The 11,424-nt window shown below is 56.9% G+C and overlaps 4 protein-coding genes across 4 annotated transcripts; 2 read left to right on the top strand and 2 right to left on the bottom strand.

Moving 5' to 3' along the window:
- Positions 1-964: 964 nt before the first annotated feature.
- Positions 965-2,996, top strand: MFIFM68171_05201 (Gamma-glutamyltranspeptidase domain-containing protein; the record flags this gene model as incomplete). Its single annotated transcript, XM_071060621.1, has 4 exons — positions 965-1,129; positions 1,190-1,208; positions 1,267-1,616; positions 1,683-2,996. 4 exons carry the CDS (start codon positions 965-967, stop codon positions 2,994-2,996), a joined length of 1,848 nt encoding a protein of 615 aa, XP_070916722.1.
- Positions 2,997-3,151: 155 nt separating this feature from the next.
- On the bottom strand, positions 3,152-3,776 carry GRX5 (monothiol glutaredoxin grx5; the record flags this gene model as incomplete). The annotated part of the gene is made up of 3 exons (XM_071060622.1): positions 3,152-3,336; positions 3,403-3,691; positions 3,750-3,776. The coding sequence occupies 3 exons, from the start codon at positions 3,774-3,776 to the stop codon at positions 3,152-3,154; spliced, it is 501 nt and encodes a 166-aa protein (XP_070916723.1).
- A 1,001-nt stretch (positions 3,777-4,777) lies between these two features.
- MFIFM68171_05203 (Isopenicillin N epimerase component 2) lies at positions 4,778-6,041 on the top strand (the record flags this gene model as incomplete). Its single annotated transcript, XM_071060623.1, has 2 exons — positions 4,778-4,838; positions 4,894-6,041. 2 exons carry the CDS (start codon positions 4,778-4,780, stop codon positions 6,039-6,041), a joined length of 1,209 nt encoding a protein of 402 aa, XP_070916724.1.
- Positions 6,042-6,336: 295 nt separating this feature from the next.
- Positions 6,337-8,792, bottom strand: VPS1 (vacuolar protein sorting-associated protein 1; the record flags this gene model as incomplete). Its single annotated transcript, XM_071060624.1, has 6 exons — positions 6,337-6,505; positions 6,568-6,652; positions 6,711-6,981; positions 7,035-8,424; positions 8,508-8,642; positions 8,728-8,792. The coding sequence occupies 6 exons, from the start codon at positions 8,790-8,792 to the stop codon at positions 6,337-6,339; spliced, it is 2,115 nt and encodes a 704-aa protein (XP_070916725.1).
- Positions 8,793-11,424: the final 2,632 nt, after the last annotated feature.

Here is an 11,424-nt window from a genome sequence, read left to right on the forward strand (position 1 = left end):
GAGAGTGGAAGTGGGTGAGGCTGCGGTTGATGAGATGGTACTGGGGCGGTTTAGGGGGTGCTGGTTTGGGGGTGAAGTAGAGAGGAGTGGAGTGCAGAGGAATGGCAGGTCACTAATGATATCTATTAGATATTATATCGTACTAGAAGATAAGCGCACGAGTTAGCGACAACCCCCGTGGTTCGCGCTGCTAGCTCATATAGGCAGTCGGTTTGGGCCGCGCGCCTTACGATTGACAAGCTCTGCCGACTGCGGTACCAAGGGTGCATCCTGTATAGTACCTCTATGCTACCAAGCCGAGAACTACTGAACATCCTCCGAGACTCTACCTCCGTCGACATTTTTGAGCCCTGTCCCCAGATTCAAGAGAGGAGGAAATAGAAGGAAAAAAAGGGAGTGATGTCGGCCACAATGACGATCATGAGAACCTATTTCTCTTTTATGTGATTTAACAGCTGTTATACAAGTTGCAGTCCGAAAAGACGCCCTCCTGTGATTCTCTGTGGAACTCTGCTTGTTACTTAGGTTCAAAAGAGTGATATCTCAGACAGAAGAGTGATGACTCAGATGGACGGAAAGGGGTACTGACAGTCCGGCGCCAAGCCTACCACCAATTGCGGTGTAATCATGCCTGTCTCCTTCAGTTGTCAAAGATGACGCCCCTCCTGATCTGAACACCCTGGATCGTCGGTTTGATGAGCTGACTTGGGCTTGTTAGATAATCGGTATGTAGCAGGAATGCTACTCCGGCATTCGGCTCCCCGCCGTCTCCCCGCCGTCTCCACAGCGATTCGAAGTCAGGGGAGGGGGAGGGGTCGCGCCGGCCGACTTGCGCACACATCCGTTCTCCCTCTCATACTTTTCCCTTCTTGTGTTGATGGTGACGGCTTTGGGGTTGTTATTATTCTCACATCCCTGCCCTCAAGTCTATAGCGATTGAATTGGCCATTAATACGCCTTCACCATGCCCCTCACGACGCCGTCGATATATCCCCCGCCGTCTCGCGAGTTTATGAAATGGCCCAGCCGGAGAAGCGTGGTGCACAGCACCAAGGGTATTGTTGCCTGCACACAGCCGTTGGCGGCCAAGTGTGGTATTGACATTCTCAATGCTGGCGGCAACGCTGCTGTAAGTGGCTGTGTTGTCACTACGTCATGAGCTCGTAGACTAAAGCAGCCACTTACACAGGATGCTGCCGTGGCAGTTGGTATGTTAACATAATTGCCCCGGGAAACACAATGTATGCCTAGACTCACACCACTTAGCCGCCGGCCTCAACATGACAGAGCCGTGCTCGACAGGCATCGGCGGCGACATGTTCTGCCTGTATTACGACGCCTCGACCCGCTCCGTGTCAGCCCTGAACGGCTCGGGACGGTCAGGCGGTAAATGCGCGCTTGAGACCATTCGAAAGAGCTTAGGGCTAGCCGATGGCGTTGCCGGCGAGATCCCCATGAGCAGCGTTCATGCAGTCACCGTGCCGGGTGCTGCCGCTGGATGGGTCGACACAGTTGAGCGCTTTGGAAGCGGCAAGCTGAGTCTGGCACAGATACTGGCGCCCGCTATTGAGCTGGGAGAAAAGGGGTTCCCCGTGTCTGAGGATGCTGCATACTTCGTAAGAAGCCCAGTTACCCTCCCCCAGGCGTACCATCCGTTGACCGCAGCCCCTATCCCGCGATAGTGGCAACGTGCCGAGCAAACCATCCGCAAGGCATCCCCAAACTTTGCCGAGATGCTCAAAGCTGACCCGTCCGCTCCCGACGGTGTTCGCGCCCCCAGGGCAGGGGACATCATCAAGCTGCCAAACCTGGCCCGCACATTCTGCACCCTCGCCACGGAGGGCAAAAAAGGCTTTTACTCTGGCCGCATCGCCGAAGAGCTAATCAAAGTCGTCAGCGACCTAGGCGGACACCTCGAACTCGCCGACCTCCACCACCACCTTGAAACGGGCAGCGAGCCCGTCGACCCCATCTCCCTCAAATTCCGCGGCCAAGGCACCGGCTCCGGCTCAGGGGGCGTCGAGCTCTGGGAGCACCCTCCAAACGGCCAAGGTATCGTCGCGCTGATGGCCCTAGGCATAATCCGAGAGCTCGAAGCCCAAGGGAAGATCCCGACCTTCACCGCAGCCGACCACAACACAACCCCCTATCTCCACGCCATCATCGAATCGCTCCGCATCGCCTTCGCCGACGCAAGCTGGTTCGTGACAGACCCATCCACAACCAAGGTCCCCACCGCGGAGCTCATCTCGCAGCGCTACCTCGCCGAGCGCGCCTCGTTATTCGACCCGGCCAGAGCGAGCCCGATCCTCTCGCACGGGGACCCGTTCGCCTCGCCGGCCCTGCGCAGCAGCGACACGGTCTACTTTGCCGTCTCGGACGGGGCGGGCAATGCCGTCTCCTTCATCAACTCCAACTACGGCGGCTTCGGCACCGCCATCGTGCCCCGCGGCTGCGGCTTCACGCTGCAGAACCGCGGCGCCAACTTCAGCCTCGACGCCCGCCACCCCAACGCGCTCGCCCCGCGCAAGCGCCCCTACCACACCATCATCCCCGGCCTCGTGACCAACCTGTCCGACGGCTCGCTGCACTCCGTGTTCGGCGTGATGGGCGGCTTCATGCAGCCGCAGGGCCACGTGCAGGTCCTGCTGGGCCAGCTGGTGGGCGGGCTCAGTCCGCAGCAGGCGCTGGACGCGCCGAGGGTGTGTATCGGGGCCGGCATGGCCGATGTTGGGGATGTCTACGACAGGACGGTGTATGTGGAGGAGGGGATGCCCGCCGAGGCAGTGGAGGGGTTGAGGGCATTGGGGCATAAGGTGAGGGTTGTGGGTGGGGGGGAAACGGAGAAGGGGGAGGTAGACGCGGTGAGTCGGCAGGGGAGGGCGATGTTTGGGAGGGGGCAAATTATACGGTGGACAGTGGATGAAGTGGATGGGACGGGCGTTTGGAGCGCGGGGAGCGATATGCGGGGAGACGGGGGTGCGTATCCAGCGTGATGAGGAGGGATCATCGGTTGAGTTAGCTTCGGGGGAGAAGCAGTAAAGGTGGTGTTACAAAATCTAACATGCCGTGTGTGTCAGCGTGGTATCTATACAAATATGAACCGCCTGCCGTTGCCCAACAGTAGCATCATCATCATCACCCCTTCTTTCTACTCCTTCTTCTCCCCCTGGGCCTGTTCCCCCTCCGTCCCTGTCACCAACACCTTCTTCTCCTCCAACAGCTTCGCCAACTCCCCATTTTGATGCATCGACACGATAATGTCACAGCCGCCAATAAACTCCTTGTCGACGTACAGTTGCGGAATAGTCGGCCAGTCCGAGTATTCCTTGATTCCTATCCAGCATCGTCAGCCCCAATCCAACCGACCGTATCACTCTACAATTAAGTGGGAAAACGCACCCTGTCGCAGCTCATCATCCTCCAGCACATTAAACGCAGCAAACTTGGCCGGGTCGACGCCCTGCAAACCCAGCACCTGGATGCTCGCGCGCGAGAAACCGCACTGCGGGGTCTCGGGCGTGCCCTTCATAAAGAGGACCACTGGTGCTGCCCCAACGGCCTTGTCAATTGCTTGGCGAGTGGCATCGGAGAGGAGGCGGCGCTGGGCGGCGAGGGAGAGGAGAAAGGAAGAGGGGGCAGCCGCTGCTGCCGTAGAGCGCAGGAAGGAGGTGGCGGGTTGGCGGAGTTGCTGCAAGGGTTGAGGTTAGCATTGGGAGCGGATGGCGGGAAGGAAAGAAGGGCGTTACCCTTGAGAGGATAGTTCGGGCGAACATCTTGGCAGTCGTGCTGTGTGCTTGAAGTGGTAAGTCGTAGAAGCAAGGTGATATGCGCGGTTGAGGAACGGTGATCACGGAACTTTTTTCAACCTTGAGAGTCCGGTTCAATGATGTAAGCGTTTGGGGACGGAGATAAGGGTTAGGGTCAAGCTCCATAGATCCCAACCCCAACCCTCCATCTTGGCTGTTCAGCTTCATGTTTACTTACCTGCACCATATTCAAACATTCGCCTGCAACCCAAGGTTCCGGCAAGAATAACTCTATCTCGTGCCGTAACCAAAGGTCGAAACAGGATGTCTCTAGTCATGCTTACATAGTATACGCCAGTGAGAGTGCACTTCTTCACCAACTGATTCCGCTCTGTTTCGTTCCATCTACATCGCACTCAGGACGCACCACCATGGAGACGAGTGCCACTCCGAGACGGATCGTGAAACAGCGATATAGTGTGCGCACCTTGGTGTTGCTTACATGATCCTCGCCTGCGAGAGATTGGACCTGGGCTGGCCGGAAAGTCATCAGTCGAGTCCAGATGCCCCATGTAGTATAACTAGGTAGGATCCAAGATCAGAACTCAAAGACGTCCGAAGGGCTGCTGTGCACCCCCGAATAACCAGGTAATAATAGTACAGTACTGGCGCATCTCGACCCCTGCCGGTGTTTTATACACGTCCAACTCCACACCTTCACCAGCGGCTGGCCTACCCCGCAAAACCCACCCTACCCCATGAACCGGGACGCAAGCCTCGGTAACGCGCGGGACATGTGGAGTCCAAGCATGTCCGCGCAGCACTCTCCGGTCCCGTGAAGTAACCCGCTCGAGGATGGATCGCCAATGTCCGCCTCCGGGGGTGCTGGCTGCTTCTGAAATGGCATTGGGTTGACTTACCGACATGGAATCGACAAAGAGAAATCGACCCTTTTCCGCTTGACACCCTCGGACTTTGATTGGGCCATCCTCGATGCAATTGTACAGTACATATCAAACCCCCCCGACATGACCGGCCAACCTCCCTTAACCGGGATCAAAGTCCTTGAATTCGCGGGTCTCGCCCCAGGTTCGGCGCCTCCTTTCTCACTCCCACACTGTACCATCTAACCCTCTCTCAACAGGGCCCTTCGCGGGCCTCCTCCTCGCCGACGCAGGCGCCTCCGTCCTGCGCGTCGACCGCCCTTCCTCCACCCCCTCGCCCTTACCAACCGCTGACCTCCTAACCCGCCGCAAAACCTCCATCGCCGTCGACCTCAAGGATCCCTCGGGCACCGCCCTCATCCACTCCCTAATCCGCCATGGCGAGGTCGACGTCCTCATCGACCCGTTCCGGCCCGGCGTCCTGGAGAAGCTCTCGCTCGGCCCGTCCACGCTCCTCGCGCTCAACCGGCGCCTCATCTACGCGCGCCTGACCGGCTTCCGCCGCGACGGCAAGTACGCCGCCATGGCGGGCCACGACATCAACTACCTCTCCGTGTCGGGCGTCCTGTCCCTGCTGGGCCGCCGGGGCCAGCCGCCGACGCCGCCGTCCAACCTGCTCGGCGACTTCGCCGCGGGCGGCGCGATGCTCGTGCAGGGCGTCCTCCTGGCGCTGCTCGCGCGCGCCCGGACGGGCAAGGGCCAGGTGGTCGAGGCCAACATGGTCGACGGCGCCTCCTACCTGGCCACCTTCAGCCGGCTCGCGCTGCGCACCCCGACGGGCAACCGCCCCCGCGGCGAGAACCTGCTGGACTCGGGCTGCCCGTACTACGACGCGTACGAGTGCAGGGACGGGACTGGGTGGATGGCGGTCGGGGCGCTGGAGCCGCAGTTTTTCGCGGCGCTGCTCGAGGGGCTGGGCCTGCAAGGGCAGGGGTGGGAAGCGGCGAGGTACGATAGGGAGAGGTGGCCCGAGCTGAGGCGGGTGTTGGAGAAGGTGTTCCGGACCAGGACGAGGGAGGAGTGGGAGGCGGTCTTTGCCGGCACCGACGCGTGCTGCACGCCCGTGTATGAGTACCCCGAGATGGCGCATGATATGAAAGGGAAGGAAGGGGACCAGCGACCGGCGGTTACGTTGAGGGATACGCTGTGTCTGGCTGTGAGCAAGGGTGCATCGGACGCCAGCCATGGTCAGGGGCCGGGTGTGGAGGGAGAGGGCTATGTTGGGTATCCCCTCAGCCCTGGTCATGGGGGGGAGGCGACGCTGAAGGAGTGGCTCAACTGGACTCGGGGCGACCAGTTTGAGGTGAAAGGGGGTGGCCTGGTGTTGAAGGACAAGGCCAGGTTATGATGGACCTGTGGGATACAGGATGAATCTATCATACGCCTCGAATCAATACATAGCCAACATCGCAACCTAGCCGAGTGGTACTACGAGCATTGTGATCTTCCCACTCTACTACGATCGCAATAGCTAGACGACCAAGTTCTCGTCACCGCACATTTATTTCGTATAGTGTGAATTTCTTGGAATTATCGGTCTGCTGTCTGGGGGAATCTCATTCAATGATCCGCATGGCTGATAGGCATACAACAGTTCAACTCCATCCACCGCCAAAAGAAAAAAAAAATCTACCATGATTACCTCACTGTACTTGGCTAACAATCTCGCTGGCGCGCGACAGCGACTCCACCATCTGCTGGCACTCCTTCCTCCGGCGGATCGTGTAGTCGCTCTCCTTGAGCAGGTCGTCGAGCTCGCTCTGGCGGTACATGTTCTCGAGCAGCTCCTTCTGCATCTCATCCTTTGTAAAGCTGCCAAATGTTAGCACAGAATACAGAATCGCTTGCGGATGAACCCGGCGGTGGGAGCATACCTGACAAGATTCAGCATGATGGCCTTGGGAACCATGTCAATCATGGTCCGCTTGACAATGTTAAAGTAAGAAGCGATGAGAAGCTCTGGTGCCATCGTCAGCCCTATCCCAGCCGTCATTCATTACCAAGGGCGGCAACTCACTGATAACCTCGACCTCGATGCCCTCGCGCTCTGACAGGGTGCCTGAGGCCTTGAGTGTCGGCGGTGGGGGCTCCATCGCCGCCGCCTTCTTCTTATTCTTGGCCGCAAAGAAGCTGCCAAAGAAGCCCGTGTTTGATGACTCGCCGTCAGCGGCGCCCACCATCGTCGGGCTGGCCGCTCTTGCCGGCGTCGTGCTTAGCGGCTTTCCAGTCTTTGGGTCGACCTGGACTGGCCGCGACGGATTGTGCTTCTCGTTGACTATCGCCATAGCCTGCGTATTTATTAGACCGGCTCAACAAAACTGACCACGAATGCAAAACCTACCCGGTGGCCGTTCAGGAAATCAGGATGGCCAGTGTTGATATAGCACGCCTCCATGGCCACGAGATCCCGGACTAACTTGTTAGTCGGCTCCATGGCCTTTTTGAAAAAGGAAATGACCACAGCGTGTATCTTCTCCTTCAGCTGGGGGTACCGCCGGTACAACTGCTTGCTTAGGAGCTGGGTCAGGATGCGCACCAGCTCGTCGTACACTAGCGACGCGCATTTCAAGCTGGGCTCCTCTAGCCGCTTGATTTGCTGCTTGACGATCAGCTCGAACGCGGTCGTGCCCACGAACAGAGCCGGTGAGGAACCGGACGAGTTGTAGAGAATGGTGCGGATATCGACGTCCTTGACCTGGTCAAAAGGATCCACCGCCTTGACACCGTTCGAGTATAGCTCGTGGAAGACGAAGCTGATCCTGGCGCCTCCTGACAGCTCTGTGCTGGAAAGCTCCGTGTTGTTGCCGTCCAGCACCGTACGCCACTCGTTGGTGAACTCGGTGATGATGTTCAGGACGATGTTGGCGCTGTTGCCAAGCATCGAGGGGCCCAAAGACTCAAGCTCCTGCGAGTACTTTTGCAGCGAGCTGGAGATGCGAGCCTTGATGTCCGGTAACGTCTGCTTGATGTGCATCATCAGGATCAGGTTAAGCTTGCGTGCCAGGTACGGCGTACCGCAGTACGAGCTCTTGTTCCGATACGCCTTGTGGTTCTCGAAGAAGTTCTTCTCGGCCTCGAGCGCCGCGTTGATGGGCTTCTTGTTGTCGATGTCTCTCTGCCCGCGGTTCACAACCGGTACGTAACCCAGACGTAGCGGAATGATGCGTCCTGCCAGGATATCAACCACGTCGGTGCCCTCGTCCATCAGATCCACTTTGGTGAGCACACCAATTGTCCGCTGGCCTTCGGGGTCCACCTCCCTGGCTAGCTTTAGGCCGTCCGAGTTGGCTAGATCGATATTGGCAGCCGTCACGGCCAGGATGATGGCGTTGGATTTTTGGATGTACTTGAGGATCATGTCCCGGATTTGCCTTTCGATATCGCGCGGCTGGTCACCAACAGGCACTCGTGTCAGGCCGGGAAGGTCGACCAGGGTGAGGTTAAGGACGTTGGGCGAGTAGATGCGCAGATTGATGGGGGCCGGCGAGATGCCAGCATTCCGGCCGACCTTGGCCTCGGTCTCCCTGCTAATCTCTTCGCGAATCTTGTTGAAGTCATAGAACTTTTGGCCGGGGATGTGGAGGAACTCTCCCCACTCGTCGGTGTTTGCCGCCTTATCGGTGGTGTTGGTGATCTCCGTGTCGAGCCCGTTCGTCTGGCTCGAGGCTGTCCGGTTGATGAGTTGGAGAACGAGGGGACGGCGGGTGACAATGCCGGAGCCACGAGGCAGGCTATAAACGAGTTACCCGTTAGTTATCGGGTTGATAGCCGGGGGGAGAGAAGGGGGGGGAGGAAGAGGGAAGTAGAAACATACAAGTCACGGCCGACAATGTTTTCTAATACCGAACTTTTCCCGCTTGACTGGCTACCAACGACGACAATTTGCGGCAGATCTATCGGGTTGTTGACACCGACGGTGGTGAAGACATCCTGAAGTTTGTTGACGAGCCTGTGGGGCACATGTCAGCGCCTGACGAGAACCATAAAGACAGCCAAGCCAAGAGACGGCGCTGAGGGGTGCGCGGGCGCCGTACTTGATGAGCCCGGGGTCAGAGATACCACCGGGGGTGCTCAGAGACCCAGGAGCCTCGGCCGTCATGTCTGCTGGATGAATAGGAGGCGATGCGGTTGCAGATGTTTGCGTTGGAAATCGTGGGCGGGAAGTAGTCGTTCAGCGTCGCTGATAAGAGACTTTGGGCCGCCGCAGGCAGGAAGGTCAGATATCGCAGTCTTGGCCTGCAGATGTTTGGTGCCGTTCTTCTTTCGAGAGGCCGCTTGTATGTCGCAGTTGGGACCTTGTTTCTGTTCGGGAGTGGATGTGGACGTAATCGTTGGAACCGTTTCGCAAGTCGAACCGTGCCCCCAAATGTCGACGAGACCCGCCGCGTCGCAGCCCTCGACTGTGCGAACTACGAAGGTCCCACCTGCCCAGCCCCGCCGTGGCTCGTGCTGTACATGTGTCAGAGGTACTTGTACACGTGACAGCGCAATAAGGTCTTACCGATGCATGTTTTTGGGGTGCCTGGTTCAGCGCCGCCTGTGCTAAACAGCCAACCTGCTTGTGGGTTAAATTTAGGTGCCCATCAGGTACACAGCAAAGCATGGCACTGTGCATACACTCCCGCTCTCTCTCGCTCTGGACAGCAGGCTCGCCATGAGTTGCAGACATAAAATCGGGCAGTTGTGCCGCGTCAGTCTCAGTCGAAAGGATAGTGATAGTAGCGCGTGAAATCCAACTTCTCGGGTGTGCGCTTGTTCTCGTTCACACGAAGAAGCAAAGCTGGGCAGAGCTGTACCCGACAGGGGGGATTCTGGTGATAGAGTGGTTAGCGAACGCGCCCGCATTCATTCACATGACGATCAATCCAAAGCACATTGCTCGCAACAGAACTGCAGCAACAGACGGTGGTTCTGTTAGGAGGGTCCTCAGAGGCACTTCCGCCGTGTTGTCCAGGTCTCCGTGTTCCTGTCAAAGAACGTTCCTGAACATGTTCAATCCTATCTCCGCTCCGCTTGGGCACAGGTTGCAAGCTATGTTCCGGCACCACTCTCTCCGAAAGCCCAGCTTTCCTAGCTTGGAGGGAATCCAAAGCGCTGTCTACCCTCCTTCCCATTTTTGCTCGGACTTGGGATACGAGTTTTGCTGTCGTTCTCAGCGCGCAATGTTTGCGTCACGAGCCAGGTCCGAACCCTTTCGAACAGGATCAACCCTCCACGGTGGTTCTGGGCGGGTATATAAGATCCAGGAAATTTTGTTGGAACGGCGAGAACCGTTGATGTGTGTATACTGAGCGGGGTATGTCCCAGCCTGCCTCCTTGTACTATAGAATTGGAAGACGATGCTAAGTCATTGCACGTCTCTAGCTCTGGGGGAAAGTGCTTTATTCTCAAGGACATAATTCGAGGCGACTTTGACTATCAGAGGTCCCTACAGCAGCCTCTCTCCTCATGTCCTAATCTAAGGGTGTTCGTCGACGCTATTGAGGACGAGATCTTCGTCTATGATTTTCTCCCTACGGACCTCCTTCGATTGTCTCAGAAACCTTGTCACATGAGACCAAGAGGCGCATTTTGAAGAGTGTCCTTACGGGCCTTGCTGAGCTGCACAAGAGGGGTATCATCCACCCTGGTAAGTTCATTGAGGTCTTGATAGCCGCTTTCTTAGCTCTAAAACTCATATATCAATAGATATTAAACCTAGCAATATTCTGGTTGACTATAACGAGACACCTGGTGAAGCGCTTGTGGTAACCAAAGTATGTATCTCAGACCTCGACGACCCAGTCCTTCTAGGTCCGGGGGAATGCATCGAAGGATGCATCTGTGGGAACGAACTCTGGCGAAGCCCGGAGTCCTGGGCTCGTGGGAAACAGGACCTAGCATCTGATATCTACTCGTTTGCCGTGATGGCAATTTATGTCATGCTTAACCACACCGTCTTTCGCCCTACTGATGAAGAACTGAATGGAGATTTGGCCTGGTGGTACATCCTCCGGAGGCATATCTCGTATTTCGGGGACGAAGAGGGGTTTCAAGGCTTGCTCAGGCATGTTGGACCGAAAATCCCTTTTTTAAGCATTTTATCACCTTGGTCAGTGACTTTGGCGCAGAGAAACCCAGGAAACCATTTGCCTTGTGGCATTACGTGGACGCCGAATTCCGGGATCTGATTGGCAAGATGACAAACTTAGATCCGGATAAGAGGATAACGGCAAAGGAGGCGCTGTAACACCCCTGGTTCAAAGGAGCGAGGTTGTCATAAGAAATGGGTCGACCGGGTTCAGCAGCGGGGTGTGCTATAGTGCAAGAGTGATCAGTATGGATCAGTTGTCATTTGTAGCTACTATTCCTGTTGCTGGCATACCTGGCATACCAGGCCCAGGCTCCTTAGTTATCCAGCAGATAAGTGTTCTGCTTGCGCGATCGCTTCCTCCGGTGCAACTGGGGGAGTCTGTCTCGTCCAGACAGTCAGCCCAAAATGGATATGTGATGGTATTGATGTTGTCAAGGAGCTGTCAGCGCCGGGCGGCCAACTAAGGGCAAAAATGGATAAGAACAGAGGGACGAAGTATCCAGCAAAATACTTGACACGGGGAGAGTATCTACTTAAGTACCCTACTTTTGTAGATGCTTAGACGAACAGCGAAGAGATGTCCGAGGAGGGTTGGACGGAATCATGAAACGGCATGCTCGACCCGGAGACGCAAATCTCTGGACTAGGGTTTTTGTTT

This window comes from Madurella fahalii (assembly GCF_045866475.1).
Source record: "Madurella fahalii IFM 68171 DNA, scaffold_2, whole genome shotgun sequence".
Lineage (NCBI taxonomy): Eukaryota > Fungi > Ascomycota > Sordariomycetes > Sordariales > Madurella > Madurella fahalii.